The sequence below is a fragment of the Panthera tigris genome, chromosome D3, assembly GCF_018350195.1.
Source record: "Panthera tigris isolate Pti1 chromosome D3, P.tigris_Pti1_mat1.1, whole genome shotgun sequence".
In the NCBI taxonomy this organism is placed as follows: domain Eukaryota; kingdom Metazoa; phylum Chordata; class Mammalia; order Carnivora; family Felidae; genus Panthera; species Panthera tigris.
This window is the reverse complement of record NC_056671.1, coordinates 93,326,586-93,354,562: the sequence shown is the minus strand read 5'-3', so window position 1 is coordinate 93,354,562 and position 27,977 is coordinate 93,326,586. Positions and strand designations below refer to the sequence as shown.

Below are 27,977 nucleotides of genomic sequence, written 5' to 3'. Positions count from 1 at the left end.
TCTAGAACATGCCCCGCACAGAGGTGGCACTTGGTCTGTGTTGTGCCCCGTTGCTGACTGCACCGTACAAGGGAATCATTGCTCCGTTGGAGGAGAAGGGAGGGGTCTCCCCAAATCACAAAGAAACTCTGTGCCCGTGGCTTTGCCGTGCAGCCTGGGGTGTCCGGCCACGGCCTGCCACACACGGAGGTGCGGAAGGAGGCTGGGCCTGCGGGTCCCCAGAGGGCCGTGCCGGGGATGCCAGTTCAGGGAGCTGGCAGGGGGCAGTGGCTTTGTCGGTCTCAGCTAATGTTTTTGGGCGGTCCCGGCACCCTTCTCCCTTCAAGATTCAGGGCTCCTGCTGCTTCCCAGGCAAACGTGGAGACCCTCAGCCCGGGGCCGCTGGCACCCTCCAACCACAGGGCGTCACTTTTAAATGGTGGACACAGCTTCACACCACAGGAATGACTTTCTAATGGCGGAATCTGGGCCTTCCCGGTGCTGTAGAGATGCGACCCCAGGGTCGCCGCACGGGGACTGGGTGTAGTGAGCGGGGAGGGAGCACCGGTGACAACATTCACAGCTCAGGACCTTCAGAGACAAACCACAGATGGTCTGGAAAACGCACCTCTTCCAGAGGAGCGTGTGTGGACCAGGGTGCCCCTGGCGGGTGGGGCTGACAGGCAGCAGGGACGGTCTGTGCAGCCCAGGCCGGGCTCCAGAAGGGGCAGCTAGGAGGGAAGGGCTCGATCGCCGCCCCCTCCTTCCAGATGTGACTGGGGCTTCCTCCAGATCAAGTCCTCCTCCCTCCTCAGCACCCCTCCTCGACTCGGGGAGAACGAGGAACAGAAAATGATACAAAAGGCCCTGATAATTACAGTCGTTACTGCCAGTAACTCCCGTGCTGGGCACCTTGTGGAAGGAGCCGCTCGGCTGCGACCCGCCGGTCACAGACACAAGGGCCCAGCGAGAACGCGACTGTTAGAAGGTCACGCGGGGCAGAAAATGGCAGTCGTCCTCGTGGCAAGGTCAGGACACCGAGCGCCAGGCCAGCAGGGCCTCACGGGAGCCCAGCACAGCCGCGCATCTCCGGCGACAGCGGTCGTCTTTGCTCTTCTCCCCGCAGCGTCCTCTGTGTGTGGCAAGTAAAACAGCGACACGTAACTCGGGCTCCGGTGGCACCTCGCGAACTGCTCGGACGTTGGCGACCCGGCGGCGGTGGAGGCACGAGGGCGAGACCCGCCCTCCCCTTGGACACAAGTGAGCATCTGGTCATCTTATACTTAACGTCATGTCTCCTGGCAGGAAGAACCACCAACGCGATGCAGTTCACACAGACGACCGCAGATTAGGCTCGTGATCTGGGGTCTGTGTTAGGGACGAGTACGTTTAAAACTGGACAAGAGAAAGCCGTTCTTCCAAACGTGAGACATACAGGGGCGTCTGGGGGGCTCGGTCAGTTGAGCGTCCACCTCTTGATTCCAGATCAGGTCGGGATCTCCCGGTTGGTGAGATCGAGCCCTGCGTCGGGCTCTGCGCTGGCAGCTTGAGGCCTGCTTGGGATCCTCTGTCTCCCTCCGCACCCCCCCCCCCCGCCCAAATAAACAAATAAACTTAAAGAAAAGAGTGAGGCAGTTACCTAAGTACCCAAGAAACGCGCTCCGAGGGACGGGCCCCAGACCTGCAGGCAGGGACTCAGCCAGTGTTCCCAGCAGCCAACGGTGGAGGCGGCCCGGATGTCCACCCGCCAACGAGCGGTCCACAAACTGCTCTAGCCACACAGCGGAGTGGGTTTTGGCCACCTAGTGAGTGAGGTGTGGAGTCCTGACAAATGCTGTGATGTGCACACACCCTGAAACCATTCTGCTGAGTTCTTTCACTCAGGGCCACCTGCTGTACGGGTGGACGGATATGAAGTCCCCAGAAAGCACAGGTCCCCAGAGACAGAGTTCACAGACGTTACCAGGGGCTGGGGCAGGGGCGACCGCTCGACGAGTCCAGGGGTCCCTTCGGGGGGTGACGACGTACTCGGAACCAGATAGAGGCGGCAGTTACACAACACCGTGAACGTGCTCGGTGCCACTGAGTTGTCCACTTTAAAAGCTTAATTTCATCCTGTGTGCACGTCTTTAAAGACCGTGGTCTCACACAGGCCCTTCATCTCGGGCTCTGCACCTCCTTCCCAGGTACAGCAGCTTCAGCACAGCCTCTGTGCTCCAACGCGGGACGCGTTTCTCGGGCAACACGTAACGACAGTTGTGCGGGGGCACCCTCCTTGCGATGTTGTTGGGACACCGCACAGGGAGGTCACAGACCCTCCTTGGAGCAAAGGTGGGGGCGTGGAGGGTTGTCCCCAGCTGGGACTCCGACTGCTCAGGTCAGAGGACGCCCTTGAGATGGGGGAGCTAAAGTACCCGGATTTTGGCTTAGGTTGAGCATGGTTACGAGGAGGGCCTGGATGTTTGCCGGACCTTTCCATACCACCCGGTCTCAAACGTGGGAAGGGCGGGACCGGCAGCAAAGGAGTCTGCCCTACGGGCCCCGGGCACGGCCCCGGGCACGGCTTTGCGCCACAGCAGACGGTTCTGGGGCACGTGCCGCCCGATCCCGGTCACCGCGAGAGACGAGTGGCTGGCAGGCAAGTGGCCCCGATGCTCCAGGGGCCCGGCCAGCGTGGCCGTGTGAGGGCAAAACGCCTTGCTAGAGGCGAGCCCGCGCTACGCTTCCCTTATTACCCAAAATCAACCCAAAGGAAACGAAACTAGGTCAACAGGTATTTGCAGAAACCCCACCTTTTCGGCAGAGACCGTCCCTTAATTCGTGGATTCGTATTTTTGTTTCTGGAATATAGAATCCTATTGTTGGGCAGGGGGGTGTGACAGGTTTATAAAAACTCGCTTTGAATTTAATAGCTTCCAGGACATTCTTCAGGGATGCCAGTCCGGTCTGGGGCCCCGTGGGTCTGCTCTCAGGAGGGGCAGATGGCACTCCGGATCCCCTCTGTGTCCAGCGGGCTCGGGGCTCCTGGCCTGTGACGGGCCCCGCGGGTCCCCTCTTGTCCACGGCCCCCCCACCCCCCCGGCCCCCGCACTCCCCTCGGAGGGAGCAGGTGCTTGCCAACCCCGCTCGCTAGGTGACCCAGGTTTCTCTAACACTCCACCTCGTCTCGGCAAAACAAAGAGGAAATCTTGCATTTCAGGAAGTCCTAAAATCAAAGCACCGTCTGTGACAATTCAGAATCATCAGTGCTGGAGAAGTTCTGGGTTTCGCGCTGGCTTTATGAACAGCTAGACAACGTTTCCCTACCTGAGCTGCAGTGGGTCTGGTGGGGAAAGGGGCCGAGCAGCTGGAAGGAGCGAGCAGAGCGACAACAGGTCTGCGGACACACGTCATCTTCCCAAGTGACGGCCGCGTGGCACGCGGGCGTGCGCGTGGCCACAGCCTCGCCCGGGTCGCCCTTCGGAGTGGAAGCTCCCCGTCCGCCCGGCCTGGGTGAGCGGCTCTGAAGCGCGGCGTTTAGAGCATCTGCGGCCGCGGCCACACGGCCGCCTCTTCCGTGTTCCGTGCAGGCCTCTCCTCGGACGCGGAGGAGGGGACCCCACTGCAGGGGCAGCCGGTGCTTTGTGGTCGTGCCGGGACGGCTCTGCCCCACAGCGCTTCGTGCAGATGCCAGCGGAACCGGGAGATACCGCAGGAAGTCCCTGAGAGCCGGGTAGGATGGTCCGCGCACGTAATGAATCACCGGCAGACTAAGATCGTCCGGCAAAAAAATATTGCTTTATTGGATCTATTTCCTAAGCACAGACAGCGGACACAAATACCAAACGTCTCCTCTCCTTAGGACAGCCTACCGAGCAGTGTTCCATGCGAGTCCTGGGGCGCTAACTGCGGGCTGCGGTCTGGGCTACGGGCGGGGCAGCAGCCTGGGAGAAGCGGGGTCACGTCTACGCGGAGCCATACACCGTCGCCCGTGGCAGTTGTGTGCAAATGCTACAGATGTGGCTTTCGGGGCCGTGTCCTTTCTGGGAGTCAGACAAGAATAAGACATGACCACACTGAAGAGCAGTTTTAAAATCATCGTTTCTGTGGGAGAGCGTTCTCTACCGTGACGTCATGTTTCGTTATTGTAACTTACGACCTCCGCCGGCGGGTGCAATTCAGGCATGTTCCATGAGGGGGCATGAATTCCTAAGGCACAATTATTAGGTTAGCCAATTAGACCATGCTTTTTGGTTACGTGGAACAACAGGCCACTGCTAGGAACAACGTGTAATAAGCTGTTAATTGCACAAACGCAGTAGTAAAGCTCACACTAACCTATCCGTTAACAGTAACTAGTCGGAAAACACACTACAGTCGCTGCGCGTTAAAACGTTTTTGGTAATCGTTGTCTTAGATGAAGCGGAGATATAAGGCTTCTGTGAAGTAACAATCTTACAGCTGAACAAATATATTACACTCCTCTTGGGATGTTATTTACAGTGACTGTCCCACCTGCCGTCTGGTAGCATCCAGGCGTTGCGAACGCACGTCTCCCGGCTTTCTAAAGTGCTCGGCTGACGGCACGAGACGACGAAGGCCCGCCGGAGGGACGTGGGCCCAGTGCACGCAGCTGAAAAGCCAGGCTTTGTCTTAGATGCACCTTCCGGAACGGACGCCGGTTACTGCTGCTGACACGGCAGCCCTCGCTGGGCAAAGACCGGACGTCACCGCCTCTGTCGTTATTATCTGTACTTAAATATGTGCCCAATCTGTACATACATGCAAACGCAAGAGCTGTCGTGTGGCAGACAGACTTCTTTCTTCGTCCAGCAGCCTACCTTGTGCTACCATCTTACGCGCGCTACGCTCAAAGCCAGATTAAAAACAAAACCCTAGCATGCTACAATTAACGGTCCTATGGTTCCAGTAACACGGGGGAGGGGGCAGGTGACGAGAGCGAGGACAAAGCAGAAGGTCTCTACGATGCACCGAATGAGGCAACAGATTGCACGCTGCAGCCCGAGGAAAGCTGAGAAAAAGCAGGAAGCACGTGTGAGGTATTTCTCACAATGCCTACCTAGCTTGCCAGTATTCTCCTAATTTACACAAGAGAAAGCCTCAGGATGAAGTGTCTTTATAGCTTCTGCTCCTACAAATACTCTCCTGGTAGCAGACTCAGGGCTCCCCCGTGGCGCCCCGATGCTGGGGTCTGCGTAATAAGGCACTTCCAGCACTGGAGTCCCCCCGTGGGAGGCGCGCCCCTTTCAGTCTTGACACGGGAGGAGCGGCCCGTCCCGCCAGCCGCCGGGCAGCTTCTGTGAGCGGACAATGCAAATCTTCATGAAGCCGGGGATCTGACCGGCACCGGGGCTCTGCTCAGTTTACTTGAAGTCCTGGTGCCGAAGCTCAACGGTCAGCGGCCGAGTCGACACCACGCGGCTTCGGAGCGAGTTCCGTGTCGCCAGCTACGATCAGATGTTGGTGCTGGAGAGATCGTTCCGGATTATCTCATTTACTGCAAGAAAACACAACGGAGAAATCATTAGGGAAACGCTGCTCTGCCCAGAAGCGTATGTAAGAACCAGAAATCCCATCAGCCATGCTTTCGGGCAGTCTCGCGGAGCCCACGACAGGGGGGTCTCTGGGCAGGATGGAATTCCTTCCTGCTCCCCACCGCGGGCCTGGGGTGCCCTGAGCCGGCAGCACGCAGCTGCCCAGGACCCGGCTCCACGACTCCAGGGGCCGGCGGTGGTCGGGTTACCGCTCTAGTCCAGAAGCACGGTTGCGAACCGGCCCCGCGACGGCGGGCTCCGGGAGAGGCGCCAGGCGCCGGTCCGGGTGCCGTGAGCGCGTCTTCTCCGGGCAGGAGCGCACAGCTGGCGTCTCCACGGGAAGAGGTGGAGGCACCCCCGTGAAGTCCATGCTCAGAGAACCCCCCTCCTTGCTCTCGTCGTCGGACAGGCCACGTCCGAGAGGAGGGCCGACCACAAAGCGGCCAGGGCCTCCCTTTGTTTGTGGCTCTTCCTCCATTTTTGTTTCCTCGTCCATGTCCACTATCAGCGTGTGGTTTTTGGCAGCAGGAGAGGAAATGAGCGAAGCTGGCAAAGGCCATCGTGAGCGAGCTGCACAACATCCCTCTCTCCACCCCGTGACCGGCCCCCAGGCAGGGGACGCGTCCCCACGGCCCACTTTGCCAAGAGAACTGGGGGGTGGGGAGCACACGCTCACGTCACGGAACTGCCCGGGCTTCCCTTTGCCGCCCAGATAAATTCCGCGTGTTTCTGCAAAGGCCCCAGCGGGTCCGAGGGCGGCTTCCTGCAGCCGGCAGCTGGCACACCTGTCATCACCCCCACCCCTCCCCTAAATGCCCTTTCGACACCCCTACTATTGTTAAGAACAACAATAATAAAACGGGGTTGGGGGAACCAGGAACTGTGTCATATGGGTGCTGATAACAGCCCGGCTTCACAGGCGGGAGCCTGCCCGCGAAGCCCCAGGCCACCAGCTCTTCCCGAAGGTGCAGCCCGGGCTCAGACCCAGGGCCATGGCGTCCCACACTGTGCCCAGGCCCACCCGCGGCCTGCAAGGGGGCCGCCTATGGGGTGGGGGGTGGGATGAGTCACTCAATGCAAACACCAGAAGCACAGCAGGCCAGAGTGGGCGCCAGGCCAGCATGCCTGCAGAGGACACATCTGCCGGGGACACGGACGTGATGCACGAGCCACACCTTCTCTGAAGATGGCACTGACCTTCAGGCACAAAACACCGGAGGGGCCGTGGCTCACGCCGGGCGAGTGACTCTTCCCAGCTGCTGATGAGGCCCGGCTGCTCAGGCCAGCTCTCAGGACAACACCCGTCCCTGGAGCGTCCCAGGGGTCAGCCACACGCAGTTTCTCTGCGACACTCTGGCCGCCCAGCTTTGCGAGGCCCGCTAGAGAGCCCTGAGAAGCGCGCGGCCGAGGCACCTGGGAAGGCAGGGAGAGGTGCTCCCCGCTCCCGCCGCCCGGACCACACGGCCTCCCCCGTCACTTGACCCCGAGACTGCCCTGCGCTCCCAAGGTCCCAGGTGCCACGGGCCCCTGGAGCACGGGCACAAGGGCCTGGGCCACCAGCGACAGCTCCCCTCTGCCTCCCGCTTCACTTGCTGGGCCTTCTGTTTCGAGAGGCGCGCGTCCAGCTGGTATTTTGCAGAAGAGCTGACACAGAAGAACATTCGCACAGAGAAGGATGACGAGCGCGAGCTTCCTCGGGGCCCTGCCTTGGCGCAGAGAAGGTCCTCCTGCCATTCGTGTGTCTCCGGACCACGCGGGGCAGGCGGGACATCCTTAGGACGGCACGAAGCCGCGTGCGGAAAGCCCAGCCCTGCGGTGGCAGCTGGCAGAGGCGGCGACCGCCACCCCCCCACAGAGCACGTCGCCACGGCCGGCGTGGCACCGGGCGGTTTAGAAGTCTAAAAGTCTCACATCCTCCTACGCTGACCAGGCCGGTGGGCCCAGGAGCCCTTCCTGACCCAATTTCAGATGGAAGTCTGGGGGGCGTCTGTGGCGACGTCTGGGCTCCGGGCCCGGCAGGTGATGGCACGGTGGGACGGGGGGTCCGGCCACCACAGGCCTGCCTGGGTCGGGGGCTGCAACACTCAGCCATGACAGCTTGTGCAGACTCGCCCTCCTGGACAGGACGCCCTGAGGGACGGGCCGGACTTGTCAGTTACACACACGGGGGTCTGGGTGTCACTGCTCCTTCCACTGCCAAGGACAGCGAAGTCTCAGACCAGAGATGCGACCCTAGTGAGATCACTGACCAGGTGGGGGGGAAGTTCTCAGGGGCAATAATGACCGGGAAGTCGGGGCGTTCTGAGGGGCTATAATGACGGAGATGTGAGGGAGCCAGACAAAGAAAAATGACGGAATCTGCGGGGCCTGATGGTTAATAATGAGGGAAAATGTGGGGAAGTCACAGGGGTAATAATGCCAGAGAATGTGGGAAGGTAGAGGGAGTAATAATGATGGGGAAGTGTGAGGGTCTGAGAGGGAATAACGATGGGGAATGTGGGGAGGTCTGAGGGGTAATTATATCGGGGAAGTTGGGGAGGTCTGAGAGGTAACAGTGACGGGGCATTTCAGAAGGTCCGAGGGGTAATAATGGCAGGGAAACGTCGGGAGGTCTGAGGGGTAATGCTATCTGGGAATGTGTGGGCGTCTGAGGGGTAACGATGACAGGGAATGTGGGGACACCTGAGGGGTAGTCGTATCTGGGAATGTGGGGACGTCTGACGGGTAATAAGGACAACCAATAGAAGGGAGGCTTGAGCAAAGCAGCCACGAATCTTCTAGTTCGCCCGGGTTACACAGAGCACAGGAAAAACAACATCTGTGTGACACGACAAAAGGGGAAGCAGCCTCAGGAGCGGGCTTCCCCTTGCTGCCCACCGGGTCACCTGAACCTTGAAGGGGGAGCCCGAGGTGGGTGGGGGTAGGGAAATCACTCAGCGCACCCTGAGCGGCCCAGGGACCCGGCGGAGCGCGTCACGGCCCTCTGTCCTGGCACCTGCCCCCACCCAGGCTGGCAGGAGGGTCTCAGGAGGGCTGGGAGGGCCGTGCTCCTGGCCCGTCACTGGCGTCCGTGGGTTTCTGAGAAGTCACCGGCCCCGCCTGCCTCCCAGCAACGGCCGGCCGGAAGCGAGCGGTCATCCGATGCCCCCGTCCTCCAGGCCTGGCACCGTCAAGCAGCGTCACAGCGCGGCAGGCACCTTAGCACCGCGCTCAGGACCCACGCGCACACGCCAACGCCCTTCGGACCTGCCCTGAGGTCCCCTCGGGAGCGCACGGGGCAGCCGCAGCTGACAGAAGGGGCAGGTGGACCAGGTTCCCCGCACAGCTCGGCCGCACAACTGAGGGCGGGACAATCGCACAGCCACGCTGTTTCACAATCTGTGCCTTGGCCTTGCGGGGAAAGCCACGATGGCTCCCGCTCCAGACGGACCTCAGGCAGGGCCCGAGCGCTCCGAGGGCCGGGTTGAGGACGAGAACGCGGGGTCCCGTCGCCCCTGGCCTCGCCCTGGCCACGGCCTCCCACTTGTCTTCCGTGAGGTCACGGTTCCGAGGCCCCATGAGTCCACAGCCGCCCCCAGGGGCTTGTGCTGGTGACTTTGGGGGCGGTTTTCTCTCTGTTACGGTTTCCTACAGTGTCTCCTCTCTGCTGATAGTTTCCATCTTCTTATTCAGCTTTTCCACCGACACGAAGGGTTTTTTCTCTGTACGAGTATTTTGAACTGCAGGTAACATGTGACCCTCGCAGCTTGTCAGACACCTAAAAGAGGAACCTTTGCTTTGCTTAGTGTCAGATGTCCCTGCAGCAGGATGTGGTGAGCTGTTATACCACAATTTAATTTAATGAGAAAGGTTTTTTCCCTCGTATTTAAGTTTTCTCTCAAGCGCTCCCAAGGTGGAAACTACTGTTTTTTTTCCTGAAACTTCTGTGGCAGTTTGAATTCTTGTTTTACTCTGGGATACGTGTGCAGGATACACACACACAAACACACCCGCGCCACCTCGATGTGCAGATCTGAGACGGAGTGAAAAGAAAATTCGTGTTTTTTTAACATTTAAAGTCTAAAACGTACAAAGCACAGGCACGCGCTCTCACCTCCGCTCACGTTATCTGTCCACCGTCACTGGAACCTTCCAGCAACACACACAGATCTCGCGGCGATTTACAAATAAGTTCGCAAAGTAATCAGTGAAGGGTCCTTTCTAAAGTAAAATTTTTGTATTTTCATCTAACGAGTTTCCTTTTCAACACCATTTTGAAAAAAACGGACTTTACAGCCTCGTGCTGTAGTGAAATGGCCTCGGTTTACCCCTGGTGCGCTTCTGTCGGACTCTCCTGAGACAACGTGACCGAAGGGGGCGGCGAGGGTCTGAACCTCACTGAACATGTTTTCCTTCTTGACGCCTCGCTTATAAGCCCAGTTTCCCCTTTTCGGAATTCCTGGTTTGCGAAAGCGGCCAAGGATCTCAATCAGAATGTCAGGAACCAGCACGGGGCAGGTCGGCCCCGCACGCAGGCAGCCCCCCCGCTCCCCACACACACGCACGCGCACCGTTGCCGTCCCCCGCGACAGTCCCAGGAGGGAGGGGAGGGAGGCAGACGCCGCGGTCGCAGGTTTGGAAGCAGAGAGTGGGAGGGAGGCTCGGCAAGTGGCCACGGCGGCCCTCGGGCTCACGGGTGAGGAGCTCCGCCAGCCCAGGGTCCGCGCCCGCGCCCGCCAGGCCCCCTCCTCCCAGCCTGGCCTCTACTCTGCCCCTGCCCCTGGTCCCCTCTGTGCCCGCAGGGCTGCTCGGGGCTCAGAACCCGGCGTGAAGGGTGGGGAAGGGCCGAAGGCAGGGCCGCGTTCCCCTCTTCCGCGGCTTCTCTTAAAACACCACCCCCCACTGGCGCCATGCACACAGATGTGGCATTCTGTTCCGTTTGTGCTAAAAACACCTACTTTTTTTCATTCATTTCTCCTGTACTAGCTGTTCTGTGCCTTGAAAAAAAAATTTTTTTTTTCAAGGAGGAGAAGAAGCAAGCGACCGGAGGAACCAGGAACCACTCGGTGTCTGTACGGCCACCAATTTTCCACTGCATCGTCAGAACGAACACCGCACATCAGCATTTCCTTTGCTCTGAAACAAACAGCAAAGGGAACTGACCGCCCTCAACTCGATCACACAGATATCAAAGCCAGAGGTTTGCTGACACGCCGTACGGGAAACTTCATTCAGAAATCCCAGCGGCGTGGCACGGCGGTCCCAGGCGCCGCACGGACGGTCTGCCGGAGGCCCTGACACGACGCTGCCCGCCTGACACGGGCCCTGCTCTCGCCACGTGTGCCCAATCGACCGGTTTTAAGTCTGTTTTTCCGATGTGATGGCCCGGCACAGCCGCCCGCTGTCAACACACCTTGCCTGCCCGTGGGGGCCTCTCTCGGCCTCCGAGGCAGCTTGCTCATCGCCGGCCTGGGGAGGAGGGTGCCGTCCATCTTTTCGGCCCCCACACTTCCTCCGCGACAGCCCTCCTTCCTACCCTGAGGGAAGAAGTGATGGTGTGTGCATCTGTACTTGACTTTAAATGACAGGGGCTTGGAAGTGATGACGGCATCCTAAGACTAGAAAGGAGACCCGGGGTCCTGACAGTGTGTCCCTTAGATCCTAAGAACTATAGGACGCTGTGCGATCAGAGTTAAAATAGAAACAGACTCTGGGAGGGAAAGCAATCCCCAGAAAGTGACAGAAACGACCCAGCATCTAGGTGGTGCTTGTTTTGAAAGGCGGCCCGACCCCTGTTGTGCGGGGTGGGGGGGGTGCCCGGGGCCGTGAATGAAGCCACTTCAAAGCCAACAACTCCTCGTGGTCCCACGATCCTCTAACTTTCTCAGAACTCAAGTCCCTTCACGTGACTGCCGCACCATTTAAACGCCGGGTCAGAGATTCATGAACGGAGGCCTGTGACCTTCCCCGGAAAACCCGACGTGAGCTCTTTGCGCCCCAGACACCCGCTCTCAGGGCGGACGCAGCAGCGGGAGGGCCGGAGGAAGACGACCTGGGTCCTGTTCTCACCCTGCCCCTGCGCCTGACTGGAGCCTGAGGGTCTCCTCCGTGACAAGGGGGCTTGGCCGAGACCCCTCTCTGCCCTCCGAGTCGGGGATGCCGTGACCACGCCGAACGGAGAAACCAACCTCCCGGCTGGAGTTGTGCGTGCCGAGCGCAAGACAGGCATGAACCGCACGGCACCCTCCCCAGCCCTCTGGGAGGCGGATGTTATTATCGTTCTTCGAAGATGGGCCCAGAGAGGGCAGGGGACGCTCCAGGCCTCACACAGCATCGTCAGCGGCCTGAGCGACGGCCTCCTTGGGGACAGGCTCTCCAGGCTGGCTTTCTGAACGGCAGGGGGACGCGTCGACGCGCCCAGCGCGTGCTCAGCCAGCCTGCTTCCAAAGCCGACGTGCCGCAGGACTGGCACTTTCCGGTGAACTTTCAGTTTCCTGTCCGTGGGAAGAATGGACTTTCGGGCATGTCAGCGGAGGCCTGGGCTAGGCCACGCTGCACGCGCGCTCACAGAGACTCACAACGGTGCCGAGAGGCGGGGGTCATTTCCGTGTGTTGAGTTTCAGTATTTCCTGCACAGCGTGTGCATTCTTTACAGGATCAGAGCACCTCTCCGTGTAGGCGTGTCGTGGGCTAACGCAAACACGGGCCGTGCGCCCCGTGTCTGTCACAGAGCGCCGACAGCCCCGGACGCAGCCCTGAGTGTCGCCCGGGGCGAAACAACTGAACGGACGCCCCCGGGCTGCCTCTGCCTGGCCCCACAGGCCTGGGACCGTGGGCGGGGGGGTCTCTGTCCCCTCTCCCTGGCAGGAACCAACCCATCAGGGTCGTGGGGCCCACGTGCGGGGCTTCGGGGAGGGAGGACACGGGAGAGGCGGGTGTCCACACAGACACTGGGCCGACTTCCTCGGGAGCTGGGTTTGGGCCTCGGGAGTAAGAAATCCAGTTCGGCAACGTTCCCCCAGCCACTTTTTTTCTTTGCTTTAAAAAAGTTCAGTGAAGACGGCTAAGGGCTATACTTCACAAGTAACACTCTCGCGTCTGCCGTTTGAAAAAAATATCGATTGCGTCGGTACTCGTTAACTTGATTACGTAAAACACATTTTTAAAGCATCTTCCTCCTTTCCGATAGTGAGGTTAGTTCTGCTAAGGAGACAGTTGTCCCGGGAAGTTTTAAAAATTCACAGTCAGCCTGGCAGGGCCACTGTTCCTTTTTCATTTCTGGTTTGAGGACAGGCCACGATGCCGCTTTTTCACGAAGAGGACGACTTTTCAAAAGCCATCGCTGTCCTTTAAACACAAGCCACGTGGGAAACAAACAGGCCTGAAGGATCCACACAGGATTAAGTTCTGGGCGCAGGTCCTGTGGCCACAGCGGCACTGTCTCGTCCCGTGGGCCCGCTCGAAGCTCACGGCCAAATTACGTACCGCGTGTAAAGAAACGTACGAGGGTGGTTGGTAGGCGCTTACTCAGTTTTTTCTGAGGGACGGCAAAATGCGTGCCCTTCATCAGAGACATTTTTATTTTTAAGGGAGAGCCAAAATAGCTTTGTGAGGAGCAAAACAAAACAGGAAGGCCGTTTTCCCCATTCCTATAACTAAAAGATAATTTTAAAAAGTATTTGCTAACTTTCCCAGAAAATACACCGTCAGCTAAAGTTAGCGCTGTAACCCGAGAGGATGATAATTTAGGCAGACAGCAGCGCAACCAGAAATATCGCTGGCCAGGTAGTGTCTGCCGTGTGAACCTTTCCACGGCCAGTGGTTCTGGGACGCGGAGGCCACCGGACGCAAACCCTAACGAGCGCGCGGGTCCTCGCTGCCGAGACCTTCCGTGCGGAGGGCGTGGTCCACGCGGTCGGTGGCCTGCTGGACACACGGTGTTCACACGCGCCGCTGCACAGACGTAGCCAGACCTCCTTGGTGATTGAAAGCATTGCGGCAGGCGTGGGCAGTGCGTGAAAACGTCACGATAAAAGCCACCGCTTGGAAAGGTAGGAGCAGAGAAGAACACGCTTTTGTTCCCCCCAAGCACGGGTGGGTGCTGAAGAAAGCTGGAGCCGTCTCTCGTGCGGGGTTTTAATTTCTTAAAAGAGGCAGCGTCTTACAAAGTCCGCCGTCCCTACCTCCTCGTTCACAGGTGGGCGCTCCGTCCGTGGCCTGGTGTGGACGGCGGGCTCAGCGTCCATGCGGCCCCACCTGGCGTGGCCGGTGCTGTCCCCGGCCCCGCACGGCCTCGGGCGAGAGCAGGTGCCGTTCTGCAGGACTGTCACAACCATGGCAATTCTGAAAATGCAGAGTTGCAACATCACCGAAGTCCTGTTTTACTTTTCTGACTTTTTTCAAAGATGCTTTGTGAGGCGGTGGAAAATGAGGCCGTCTCTCAAGTTTCATTAAAAAGTAAGTTCCCGTGTTACCTCGGGTGTCCTGGACCCATTTCAGCCTTCACTTATTTTTATCTTTTTAATCATAATAAGCCACTGCCACGGGGCCTGCTATTTTTGGAAGGAGGGACCGGGACGGCGAAGTCTGAGTGACAACAAGTCACGGTTTTAATAAAACATGACCCTCCCGACTGCGTGTGGGGCTGGCACTGGCAGATACTATTGTCACACGGGACTGTCAGCCATTAAAACAGAATAATTTTCCTGCCTTCAGTGCCTGCTTCCTTATTTAGCCCGAATACTCCAGATAATGCGAACGCCCGTGTGGAAACTCCAGCCTCCGTGGGGACCGGGCCGGCCACGTGACTGGGGGGTTCCGCGGGCGTGTGGCGGGCGTATGCTCCCCTATCACCTGGCCCATTTTTGTATCCACGCCAAATTCACCCCACAGTCGCTCCTGGGGATCACTAAACCACCAGCGTTTTTCCAGGGCTTTCTTTGTGCTGCTAGAAAACACATTCCCCCGAAATATACAATTTCTATTCACGCAGAATTAACAGAAATGAAAAAATAAAAGACCGAAAAAGCTGCCTTTAATTAAAAAATAACAACGTGAAGTGGACTGAGAGAGACAGAGAGACCATCGGGCTGCTGCCTCCTGTCTCCCTGCCCCGGGGACACCAGGCGGTGTCCTCAACACAAAAGGCGCTAACGAAGCAAGTGGCTCCCGATCCTTTGCGGGCATCGGCAGCGTCCACACGACGGTGCACCGGCTGGGCCTCGGCAGGCCGCACCAGACCGCCCGCCGGCCGAGCGCAGGCCAAGCGCCCTCCACCCGCCTGGCAGCTGCCGGGTTTGGTCAGAAGAGGCCGCTCATCACGGAGGCAGAGGAAAGGCTCAAGCCCACCTGTTCCTGGCTTCACGGGAAGTGAAACCACACCTTATCGGTTAATGTGAGTTTGAAGTAGATCCTCACCTTACCAGAGAACCATGAGTAATTCTGTCAGGCGGGGCTGCCCTGCTGTAATCACATAAGAAAGTGGTCGCTTAAACAGCCGTCTGTACCTGCGGGATGGCAGGCGGCAGACACGAGGTCCAGGACCCGGGTCCTTGCGATCTCAGCAACGACCGCTACAGGGCAGAGAAGGAACAGAGTGCCGTGTCCTGCCCGCCCCGAGTGTGGACCTGGGTGAGGGCCCTGGGGACCCACCGCACTATTCATCGTATCTTGCACGCGTCTGAAACTTTCATAATTAAATGCCAACACCGTCTTCAGAGGCAAGCTGGAGCCCGGGAGGAGCCGGTGACTGCCGGTCAGCCTAGGCGCCTCGGCTGCTACCTGGGGAAGCTGCTGGGCGGCCGAGGCCATCCCACGGCAGCGCCCACCCCCAGCGATGTCCTCTGCACCAAGACACCTTTTCACCCTGCCACCCGGGACGCCCGCGTCCCGCTCCTGGCTCTCCTGGCCCCCCGGGGGAGGGCCACCTGCTGCCACTCCCGTGCTCACGGGCCCCATTGGTCTGGGCCCACCTTGAGGGTAGGAATTGTTCCTGTGAGTGTTGAGAAAACCGACCAGCAGCGAAGCCTGCTTCTTTATCCTGTGAAGATCTGAACAGAAAAATCACAGAACACAGGAAGAAAACCGCGTGCAAAACCGAGCTGGTAAGTTCCTCTCAGAGATTCTGGGTGTGGAAGAGACAACCGAACTGAGAGGGAGCGGCCGCCAAATACAGCCCAGGGAACAGGCCCCTGGTCTGGAGGACATATTGACCCTGGAGTGGAAAAACACCCAAGATTGAATTTTTGTATTGATTATCTGATTATTAATCTTTATAGAAGCTATTCCAACACTGCACGTAATGAGTAATTCATCACAGTATATTAGGTGCCACGGAAGCTGCATTCAGTATAAAGGGCCATTAAGTTTCTTGTAATTGCCCATTACTGGAGCTTTCGTGAGTTCTAAATCAAATCAGCAGGACCGGCATGTATGCGCTCTAATTGACTTTATGTAATAACCGCGCGCCCCTGGTCCACCAAGAGGAGCGGTCTGGCTGTGTCACTGCGCTCCCGAAGACCACTTCTCGGCCGGAGGCCTCAGGTGGAACCGCCGTTTCCGACCCTCCTCGAAAGGACAGACCCGAGCCGTCGCCCGAACGCGGGAAGGACGCGGGGGGCCCGCGGAAGCACCCCGCCTGGGTCTGCAGCCTTCTCAGAGCTGCTTTCCGGGGGGAGTCTAGCTGCTCCGAACTCCCGACGGAACCCAAGCCTGGAGACGGGTCACGTCCTTCAGAGGCCCACGCATCTGCAGCTGTCCACGTGGAGCAGACACGGGACAGGTTACAGCCTGTTACAACCCAGCCTGTCTCACTCTCCTGAAAAGTCCTCCCAAAACCACCCCTAGGTCCCCAGACTCAAGGCAAGCGCGCGGTCATCAGCGGTCCGGCGGCTTGGCTCTGTCTTCTCGAACCGCTATTTCAACTGTGACTATCGTCAGCTGCCTGACCTCCTCTGCCCACTCCCCTCTAATTTTCGAGGAGCCAGAGAACCGAGGTGTGCGTGTGTTTTGAAGGCCCCGCGATGCCGGAACAGAGTGAGGAATCTGCAAATATTGTTTGTTATGTCCTCTTTCGAAAGTTGAACGGATCCTCTGCGTGAGTTTCCAGGAGACCGAGCGAGAGCTAAGTAACAGTCTCACCGGAGGCTTCTGGGCATTTATTGCTCAGGCCGGGCCGACGTCACCGCCCAGCCACGTGGCGGGCTCGCGTCTGCCGGGTTTCTTCCTTTTGGTGGGGCTATGAGCCACCCATTTGCAAAATCTGGCATTAACTCTCTCTCTGTTTATCTACATTGGCTTCCGGAGAAGCCTTAACATGTGTCCTCAAAAGGAGGCAACGTGCAGAGAACGAGCTATTTAGAAGTATGCGTGCACAACAGACATTAGCTCAGACTGAAGGGGCTCTGTATCGGGCGTGGGTAACTTTACGGCAAAGCAGTGTCTGAGCTTTCCCCGGGGTCTTGACGGGTCTGTGGCCATTTCCACAACAAAGAGCTACACGGACTAGCCGGAGGAAGTGGACAGGTCCGGGGTCCCGGGCACAGTGCAGGCCTAGGCGCCCGAGGTCAGCCCCTCCACCACGGCTCCACCTTCCCCACAAGTGGCCAGAGGTCTGGCCACACTTCCACGCACCCATCTGAGTGCTGACTTCAGGAAGCCCTGCTCAAGTGGAGGTCACCGATGCAACGGTGACCAGAGCTGCTCTAAGAGTCCCCCGAGTGTCTGCAAAGATGCTCCCGGTGCCCAGGGCCCTGCTCTTTGCAGCTCGGGACACCGAGGGGCGCCAGGAAGAAACCGCCCAGAGGGTTGTGCGTCCTGAAGCTCTCCTCACCTTCCCAGCATTTAATGAATGTGCTGGATGCCGTCTGCTCAGCAAAGCCCACACTCCAGGCCCCAGCTCCTCCCAGCGCAGAGGGGCCTCCTCCCAGCTGCGCCTTGGCGGCAGGTAGGAGCCGTGCCGGTGCCCGGCCACCCCCGCCGGCTCCCCAACGCCAGGCTCTGCCGACCTAGCAGGGCGGCAGCTGGGGACGGCTCCGGGCCGTGTGCACTGGGCCCCGCTGCCCACCTGGCCTTGAAAACACAGAAACAGGAAGCAGAACAGAGGAGGAAGCGGCAGGCCAGGGAAGGGCCGATTCTGGTAAAAGGCTCGCTTGAAAGCCCAGGTCAAAAGGCACCCCCAGGGAGCCTGCCACGCCTCCGGGGAAATGCTCACCAAAGTGATCAATCACCCAGTTTCCATCCGTATGTCTCCGTGCCATACTTCATTCCGCCCTATCGGGACAGGAAGCTGCACGCAGGATGGAAAGCTGGCACTTGGTCCTGTGGAAACCACCGTTTCCATCTCTGAGAGTGACAGAGCATCAACACCGTGGTTAACGGGTGATGAGAGATAAGGACCAGGGGAGCGGAGGGCGGGTGCGGCCGCTCTGTGCACTTTCCAGCGTTTGGACAAAGTTCGCAACGACAGTCCGACGCGTGCTTCCCACGCTTTTAATCCAGACAAACACTCGATGAGCGGCCAGACCTTGACAAGCAGGTTTTGGGCGCTTTTCTTAAATTCAAGTGCGTAAAAAAAAATGTGGGCATGCCCCTCTCCCAGCCCCAGCACTGCAAGCTGTCCTGTGGCTTTATCAAGTGTGGCCGCAGACACCCCCGCCGAAGCCAGAGCGAGCCCGCCGCTGACGGGCAGGCCGCAAGGCCCAGCGCCACCGCCCTCCCTCCGTCCACCGCCCTTCTGCTGTCCAGCCATCTGCCAAGAGGAAATAACTTCGCTGTGCTGGGAGTCTGGGAATCCCAGAAAACAATCCTAAATCCACAAAAATAATTGAAGTTTGCTTCTACTGAGCCACTTGGTTCCATTCTGATTTTTATTACAATGTCAACAAGAGTTTAATTTGTTTTAAAGTTTAGGTTCTTAAATCTGAGTGATATACGGTAGTTTACGGCTTGCTGGCAACAGCTACCGTGGAAAAAAAAAAGCAAAGTGCAAATGAAGGCGACTCGAGGTTTGACACCGTGAAGGCGGGGAGGTGTGCCAAGAGCAGCAGGCACAGCACGGCCTTCCCCACCCGGGACGCAGCCGTGCCGCGGCCAGGGGCACGCTCCCTGTTCCCCGATCTCGTTTGGGGATGGCAATTCAGGGGAAATGTCCCGAGATGCAATTTCTCACGAGAAAGGTTCTCAGATGCCGGCTAGGGCCGTAATGGCGCCACTGTCTTATCTGGAGTCCCTTCTGGAAACCGGTTCCAGCACAAGCCCGAGAGGGGCCGGTGGGGGAGAAAGGTGTGCCCCACCCAGAGGGTCCCAGCGCAGGCAGCGCCGAGCCCGTGGACTTCTCAGAGCCACCCCGGCGGGGAACCCATCGTGATGCGGACCGCCGGCCAGGACCTGCCCCCGGTTTCCAGCCCAGCTGTCTCTGGGCCACGGCTCTCAGCCCCATCAGAACCATCTGCCCGTGTCAGCGGCAGAAAGGACAGAGGGGCCGGACAACAAGGCTTTCCCTGGGGTCTTGACAGGTCTGTAGCCATTTCCACAACAAAGAGCTACACGGGCTAGCCGGAGGAAGTGCACAGGTCCGGGGTCCCAGGCTTCTTCCTTTTGGTTTGAAGGGTGCTGCCCATGCGCGGGTCCCACTTTGGGCTCTCAGGCCCAGCTGCCCGCTCTGAGTGACCAGCCAAGGCCCCAGGTGGCAGCCAGGCTCCCCTACATCTGTGTGGCCAGACGGTGTCTCTGTGGCACATTCCCTCTTTCCCCCCTGCGGTGGACTCGGGCTAGAGCCAGACCCGAGGCAAATCACAGGCGTTTCTGGACGCCGCCGAGGGCCATCAACTGCCACTGTCCTCCGGGCCCACTTCCTGCCGTATCTAAACTAACAGCAGCTGTGGGGCCTGATAGGGCCGAGTGCTGGGGAAGCCTGCACCCTTGGGTGGGAGAGAGGACGGCCGGGGGGCTGATAACGCCGCCCCCAGGCCCGATGACTGCATCCTGCACTGTCTGCCCCATTTCAGAACAAAAGAACACCGGCCGCTGGCTCTGCAGCGACAGCGTGCGCCCAGGGCGGGGAGTGGTCTGGCTGACTCGGCCCATTGTGCGCAGTATCAGGCTCTGATTAGCCGGGGTCCCCTGGGCCCGATAAGGGCGGATGTTTCAGAAAGGAACAGGCCTTCTTTGTTCTGTAGTGTGTGTAAGTGTCCGCGTTATAATCTGCAAGGAAGGAAGAACCCTGCTTCAAAATTCAAGCAGAGAAAGGTACAGGGACTCCCAGCTCCGTGCACCCACCCGACATGGAAACCGATGGACAGGCTGCATGCCCGACGGCGGGAAATCGAGGACGCCGCCACGAGGCAACCAACGGAGCGGCCCCTGGTACCACTCACTGGCCGTGTCCCCCAAAAGGTCCCTACGTCGGCTAAATAGGGGATAATGTGGAAGCACACGCAGTTTTGCGCCCCCCGAGAAATTCGACCGCCAGCATTGTGTTTATGCCACATACAAACAGAATTGTCTCCCAGCTGTCCTTAAGAAAGGAGTCCGAGGACCGTACGTGTTCCACAAAGGAAAAACCGTACGTGACACACACAAGCCTTCAGCTTCAAAAGAGCCGTTCTGCCTCTGGCATCGAGTGTCTTAACAAACGTGGGTGACTTTGGAAGGAAGCTCCTTAAGCCCCGTAACAGATGCAGACCTAAAGCCATCCCTGGAGGTCTGGCTCTTCTGGACACGTTCACACGGACGGAGCCACGTAACAGGGGGTGTTTGTGTCCAGCTTTTTGACTCGGCCTTGTGTTTTCCAGGCGCACCACGCTGGAGTGTGTGTTAGCACGTCAATCCTCCTTCTGGCTGAGTAACACTCCATCGTCTGGTTGTGACATGCCTTTCCCGTCTGTGGTCCAGGGGCTGGACACTCGGTTGTCTCAGATGTTCGGGCGTTAAAAATAATGCTGCTGAGAACATCTGCACGCAAGGCCTTGTGTGGACGTCGGTGCTGACTTCTCGTGGGCAGATACTGAAGCGTGGAATGGATGGGCCACGGGACACAACCGTGCTCCCGTCTCCTCTGCCCTTTCCCAAGTGTGCCGCTGCCATTCTTGCTTATCAGACTCCCTCCACTGGGTACAAAATCACCTCCGTGTCGGTGTCACAGCTGCCCTCCCTGGTGACTGACGACATTGAGCATATCTGCACGTGCTTATTGGCCGTTCACACGTCTACTTAAATCTTAGATGCCAGTTTTTGTCTAGGCTGTCTTCTTATTGTTGAGATAAGACTTCTGGTACATTCTGGATACGAGCCCTCGATCAGATACGTATTTTGCAACTATATTCTTTAGTCAATTGTTTGTCTTCTCATTTTCTGAATAGTTCTTTCGAAGCAGAATAAAATTTGCATTTTGATGGGGTCTCATTTGCCCCTTTTTTAGATATTGGACTAGGTTTTTTGGTATCATATCTAAAAAATCTTTGCGTAATCTAAGGTCTTGAAGATTTTTCTCTTATGTTATTTACTACGTGTTTATCATTTTAGCTTGTACATTTAATTCCAGGATCAATTTTGAGATTTTTGTGTACGGTATGAGGCTACAGGTGCAAGTTCGCTCTTTTGCACGTGGATGTCCGATTCTTCTGGCGTCATTTGTTAAAAAGGCTATCCTCTGCCCCAGTTAAATGGCTCGGCATTTTTGTTAAAAATCAACTTACCATAAATATAGGGATTTCTTACCTCTAAATTCTGTTCCGTTGATCCTTATGTCTTACGCCAGTGCCACGCTGTCTTCATCATTATAGCTTTATAGTAAATTTTGAATCGGGAAGTGTGTGTCCCACTCCGTTCTTTGTTTTTAAAATTGTTTTGGCTACTCTGGATCTTTGAAATTCCGTATGAATTTTAGGATCATTTTGTCATCTGTCATGTTACTGAAAAAAAGCAAAACCAAATACCTGCTAGAATTTTGATAGGGACTGCACTGATTCCATAAATTAATTCCATTAATTCCACCGTGATGAGAATTAATCCTTTAAAATTTACTAAGGCTCGTTGTATGAATAGAAAATGTACCCTGGAGAATGTTCCACCCACATTCCACTCTGTTGAGTGTTCTATCCATGTCTTTTGGGTCAAGCTGGTTGACAGCACTGTTCCAATTGTTCTACATCCTTCCTGATTTTTTGTCTAGTTATTCTGTCCATCACTGACAGTAGTGTGGTGAGGTCTCCAGTCATTATTTTTAAATCGTCTTTCCGTTTATCCCTTTAAATCTACCGATTTTTGTTTCATGTTTTATGCAGGCGTTTTTAGGTGCAAATATATTTAAAATTATTGTATCTTCTTGCTCAATTTACATTTCACTCATTATAAATTGTCCCTTTTTGTCTCCATCAACATTTTCTTTCATTTTTTTCAAGTTTATTTGTTTTAAGGGGGTTGCAGAGAGAGAGGAAGAGGGTGACAATCCCAGGCAGCATGGAGCCTGATGCGGGGCTTGAACTCACGAACCATGAGATGGTGACCGGAGCCAAAATCAAGCGTCAGACGTAACTGACTGAGCCACCCAGGCGCCTCGACATTTTCTTTGGTCTTAAATTGATTTTGTCTCCAAATCTCTTTTGGTCACTGTTTGCTTGGTGTATCTTTTCCATCCTTTCAACCTATTTGTGCCTTTAAATCTAAAGTATGTCGTCTGTAGACAGCACATAATTGGGTCCTGCTTTGTTTTCTTTTCCCTAATCCGGTCTGACAAACTTTACCTTTTTATTGGAGTATTTAGTTCATTTAAATTTAATGTAATTTTGTTGTAGGAATTACATTTGCCATTTTGTTGTTTGTTTTCCATGTCTTGGGGGGGGGGTTGTTTGTTGTTTTTCTTGTTTCCATGACCTTTCATTACTACCTTCATTTGTGTTAAATATGTTTTCTAATGTATCACTTTAATGCTTTTTTTGTTTGGTTTGGCTTGGTTTCATTTACGGTGTAAATTTTTCAATTAGTTTTTGTTGTGGCTCTTCTAGAGATTATAATATACAGCTTAATTTAAAGCCTTCTAGTTCAGTCTAATATTAACTTATTCCTAATAACATAGAGAACCTTTGCTTTGATATAGCTTCCTTCCCTACCATTCCCTTTCTATTATTGTCACACAAATGACATCTTTATATAAGCCAATCAGAATAGTTTTGTAATTTTTGTTTTATGTATTTTCTTTTAAACAAGTTTGAAGAAAAGAGTTTTGAAATATGTATGCTGTCTTTTTAATTTGTCTACAAAATTACTTTTTACCAAGTGCGTGTATCTGAGTTGCCAACAGCCGAGAGGACTGCCTTCAAAACGTCTCATAGGTCAGGTCTGCTGGCAACAAAAATATCCACATCGTTGTTTACCCAGGAACAGTTTTATTTCCCCATTTAAAAAAAATTTTTTAATGTTTATTTATTTTTTGAGAGAGACAGAGACAGAGCAGGAGCAGGGGAGGGGCACAGAGAGGGGGAGACAGAATCCGAAACAGGATCCAGGCTCTGAGCTGTCAGCACAGAGCCTGACGCGGGGCTCGAACTCACAAACCGTGAGATCATGACCTGAGCCGAAGTCGGATGCCCAACCGACTGAGCCACCCAGGCGCCCCATTTCTCCTTCATTTTTAAAGCTAGATCTGCTAGCTATTGACTTCTTGGTCAATGGTCTTTTCCTCTGTGACCTCTGCGATTGCTAGTGAGAAGTCAGCCACTACTCTCGTTGAGGACTCCGTGTCCCTGGGGGCTTCTCTCCTGTTGGTTTCAGGATTGTGTCTTTCCCTTTGACTTTCGACAGTCTGATTATAATGGGCTTAGCTGTATTTCTTTGGATTTATTCTACTTGGAATTTGTTGATTTTTTTTTTTTTTTGGATATGTACAATGTTTTTCATCAAATCTGGGGAGATTTGGGCCATTACCTCTTCATATATTTTTCCTACCCCTTTCTCTCTCTCCTGTCTTTCTTGATTCTCAGTAAGCCTATTTACATGTTTTATGGTTTCCCACACATTCATTTTCCTTTTTTCTTTCTATTCCTCAGACTGGATAATCTATAGACATTTCTTCAAGTTCGTTGACTCTTTTTCTCTGCCAATTCCAATCTGCCTCTGAGCCTCTCTGATGAACTTTTCGTTTCAGTTATTGTACTCTGCAAGGCGAGAATGTCTACTTGGTTCTTTAAAAAACTTTTAATCTCGTTATGGATAATCTCTATTTGCTGAGATACTGTTGTCATACTTTCCTTTAATTATTTAAACACAGTTTCCTTTAGTTCTTTGAACAGATCTCCAGCCGCTGACTTAAAGCCCTTGCTGCTAAGTCCAACAGCTGAGCCCTCTCAGGGACACTGTCTACTCTGGTGCGTTGTTTCTTCCCCGTCTGTATGGGACATATTTTCAAGTTTCTTTCCAGGTTTCGTAATGTTTTAGTTGAAAACTGGGCATTATAGATAACGTATTGGAGGAACTTTGGAAGCAGACTCCTCCGCCAATAGGGTTTGCTCTTTATTTCCCCTTCCCTTGCTGCTGTGTATGTGATGACTTTTCTGGACGGATTCTGTGGATCCTGTATTCTCTGTAATGTGTGGCTACTAAGTTCTCTATTCCTCTTTGAAAACCATGTTTTTAGTTTGAAGCCTGGCTTCCCAAGGGTCACCCTCAGGTCAGCAGGGTTAATGGTCAGTCGGGAGGTTTCTTTAAATGCCTTACATCTCCACCTTCTGTTGATGAGATCGAACTGCAGGCAATCCCCAAGTCAGCCTCAGCATCCGCTCTGCTTCCGCACAGGGTCTCCAGGCCAGCCCGCGGCGAACGACCCGGTCCTTTCTTTCCCCGGGTCTTTCCTGAGCATGTGCGCGTCTGTGTGCACACGTGCGGTCTCCCGGTCCCCGGGAATATGTCGGGGCTTGTCAACCCCGCTGCGGTCACCTAGTGTGGCCGGTCTCCCGCTGGCCCCGGTTGAGATCCCAGCCTTGGCAATCTCCCACAAGCGTGAGTCCAGCCGTCTGTGTTTTCCATCATGGCCCGGCAAGACGACCCTTCCAGGGAGCTTCACCACCAGTCCTGACACTGTTTGCGCTTCGGGGCAGGGTGTTCACAGAGCCCCACAGAGGCCAACGTCCTTCACGGTCTGTGAAGCTGCTGTCTTTCCACAGCTATGCTCCAAGGAGCTGGGGAAGGCAGGATGGGAGCAGCCCCCGCTTACACCATCACAGACCCACTCTTCTTCGTGGGTCCGTTTTTTCTCGAGTAAATGCTTTTCAGTTTGTTCCGCCTCTTCGGTGGATTTCCAGATTGTGAAATGATTGATTTGGTAGTTCTGTCAGTATTTTTGTTGCTTTCTTTGGGAGTGCTGACCCCGTGAGGCCCTCTCTCCAACACTCTGCAAGTCCTGTCTGTCTTGGCACCCTTTCCGAGCTCTCAAAAGGTGCCTCCGGCAAGAACCAGAAGTTCTCCGATGAAGACACACCACGGTCCTCCTGGGTTTGCAAGGCCCACGCACGCTTGCAAGCCAGACTTTCAAGCAGGACGCTTTGCACGTCACGTGTCTAGTGGGCGGAGATCCTCATAACGGAGCAGACCCTGGTAAAGAGGCTGCACTTACACCACAGCTGGCAGATCCCCGTGGCGCTCCCGGCCTGTCACTTGTTCAGTGCGATGTGAGCACATTAGCCAACCCGTCTGCGAGCCCCGTCTCCCCTGCCGAGTGTGGCCAACACTGGCACTTCCGGCCACGGGTCTGTTCCAAGGCTGAAGATGTGAACTGAGAGAACGTATGCAAACAGTCAGTCTGAAAAGCACCGAACGCCGTACTGTTACTGGCACGTGGGTTCTCTGTTGACAACGATGCGTCATGCTCGGTCGGGAACGACTTTCTCAGTTCCACCGGGAAGAATGTTGCTGCAATTCCAAGCATCCGTGTTCTTCTCTGCCTGAACGGGACGGACACCCATGAGCCAGTGACTCAGTGTTCCTTAGGGATCCGTAGGTAAGAATACACTTTTCTGTCAGGAAGATCGCTTAAAAGCGTCCGTGCCTAGCCGTCTCTTTGCCTGCAGCTCCAGGGGCAGGAGAGCCCAGCGCCCGGCCTGAGTTACAGAAGAGTCTGGCTGCTCTTACAAAAACACAGTTGTCCGACAGATGTAGACAGAGCCCTCCGCTGCCCTGGTCACCACTCTCCCCAAAGAGACGCCAGGCCCTGATGGTCGATCGCCAACCGTGCGTTTTGAATGTGGCTATTGTGCTCTTAAACGCTTTGCCTTACAGCTTCACGCTCCGGTGACGCGGCACAGTGGCGTGCCATTCGCAGGCTCACAGATCTGAAGGTATCTGTAAAGAGTGCTCATTCTCAAGTAGGAAAGCGCCGCGAGCCTCAGAGAAAGAAAAGGCACGGAGCCCGGGCCCGAGTCGTACAACTTGATCTGTGGCAGAGACAAAGCCGTTTAAAGAACTCTCAGAAAGGTGCCCTGCTCTCTGCAGGAGGAAGTCAGAAAGAACCAGCATGGCAGTCGTGAAATGCTCGTCCACGCACACTCTGCGACTACTCAGAGCTTGCCCGTGACAAAGGACAAAAGCACCACGAGCACGTCCCACGCGGCCCACAAGCACAGTCACGTCTGGGCACCAGCTGGCGGGTCCTCTGCGCTCCTGCCGTAAGTAGATGGAAGGCTGCTGAGCTCCATGGCGGTCTTGGGCTCTCCCCTTTGCTTTCCCTCTCCAACTCCATTTCTTCATCTCAAGGTAATACTAAGAGGGAGACGAGCTAAGGCCCGTGACGGCGAGGAGAGGCGGAAACATCACTGACGGCAATCCCACGGATCCCCTCCCAAGTACACAGAAAGCAGGCAGGCTCTAGAACGATATCGTCATCAGAAACAAGATAACTCAAAGCACTCCATGCTTGTAGGTAATGTCTATACCAGGTAAGAATGGAGGAAAGTGCCCAGAACCTCACCGACACCGGAGCTCCCACGTCCCACGAGCTGAAGGGCCCCTCGCCCGCCTGGCCCCGCGGCACGTCGGAAGGAGCAGATGCTCTGACGTCACGGCCCGACGGGTTACGGGCTGGGTGCCGGTCTGTGTCTGCTCGCTACTTCTAGAGGGCCTTCCTCAGCAGGCCTCCCGGACCCCCCGCTCTCTTTCCCCTCTTCCTCCACGGAGGCCCGGCCTCCTGACCACTGCTGCCCTGGGGGTCGGCCGCAGCGGGTTCCCAAGGGGAAGCACGCACCTTCTGAGACAGCGGCAACACGGGGCTGGGGCGCTGCCCACGTCCACTCGAGAGACCCTCGTCACACTGACCAACAGTCTCTGCTAGTTGCCGGGTCACACTTCGGTTTATCTGGACAAAGCCTAAAATATTTACACCGACGTCTGCGTATCTGACCCCCACGAGGCGCACCGTCCCTTGACGCACAGCTCCGCGCACACACGGACCGAGGGCCCCGCGAGGAGCGCGCGCGGGTCGGAAAAGCCATGGCCCTGTGAGGCGCTCCGGTACCTGGAAGTGACCCGTTAGAGGCTCTGCTTCTTGGGTCAGCAGCTTCAGGCCAGGCCTGGGGGACTCACTTCTGCGCTGGGAGAGCCCTCTGCGGGGTCTCCAGAGAACCCATTCTCAGAGCCTGCAACCCACCAACAGCAGACCCTGTCTCCAGTGGCGTGGGGCGTAATTTTTATGCCTCGAGACTCCGAGGTGCACATCCACGCGCATGAAGGACTGACTCTAATGAATCATTTGCGTGGCTGAATTCATTCTTCTACCCATCACGCAGCAGCCTCCATCCACGGTATTAACGACTCGCGTGTTTGATCACCGTGATACAGACTCTTTCCATCACGAATGGAATGGGGGAGGCCCCAGCCTTGGGTGCCAAGCCAGGTCAGTAAAACTTTCCATGAGGAAAGATTCTGTTCTCTCCCAGAGCAGCTTGGGCTGAGGGAAGAGGGGGGAGCAGAGCAGGGGACTCACAGCCCAGACTCGGGCAGACACGATCCTGGCCGCCTGGTCCACCTGCTTGTTGTTTTAATGACATGGAGACTTCTGGAAGGCTGAGCGCTGCTGGCGGGGACTGAAAGGGCCGATTGTGGCTGAGGCTGCAGGGCGGGCGGGGTGACAACGGGGGCGAAGGCGCAGACACACCAACGCCTCGGGAGCAAGCGCGTCAGCAGCAAAGCTCAAAGGAGGTGCCCATTTCTGCAAAAGCAGTTCTTGTGTGGGTCCTGTTCACATAACACGCGGTGAATGCCGTGTGCTCCAGAAACGCGTAGGGTACCTTTCCAAAGGCCGTGGCACACGGACAGTTACACGTGCGCGTGTGTGAGCCGCTCACATTTTCGCCTAAGCCACGGACAACCCGTTACCGCAGGGGGCGCACGGCCACACAGCTGCCTTCTGCACACGGGGAACTCACAGGGTCGTACCCCAGAAAGGGCTCCTGGCTAGCTTCTGTGGCCGATTTAAAAAAATCTACATTTGAAATAGCACAA

At 56.1% G+C, this 27,977-nt stretch overlaps 1 protein-coding gene across 1 annotated transcript in view; it reads right to left on the bottom strand.

Annotated features, from left to right (window-relative positions):
- Positions 1 to 3,737: 3,737 nt before the first annotated feature.
- NFATC1 (nuclear factor of activated T cells 1) overlaps positions 3,738 to 27,977 on the bottom strand; it is a 102,428-nt gene continuing 78,188 nt past the window's right edge. The window contains 1 exon segment of the mRNA XM_042961765.1: positions 3,738 to 5,476. Coding sequence (XP_042817699.1) covers positions 5,433 to 5,476 — 44 coding nt within the window. The 3' untranslated portion in view covers positions 3,738 to 5,432.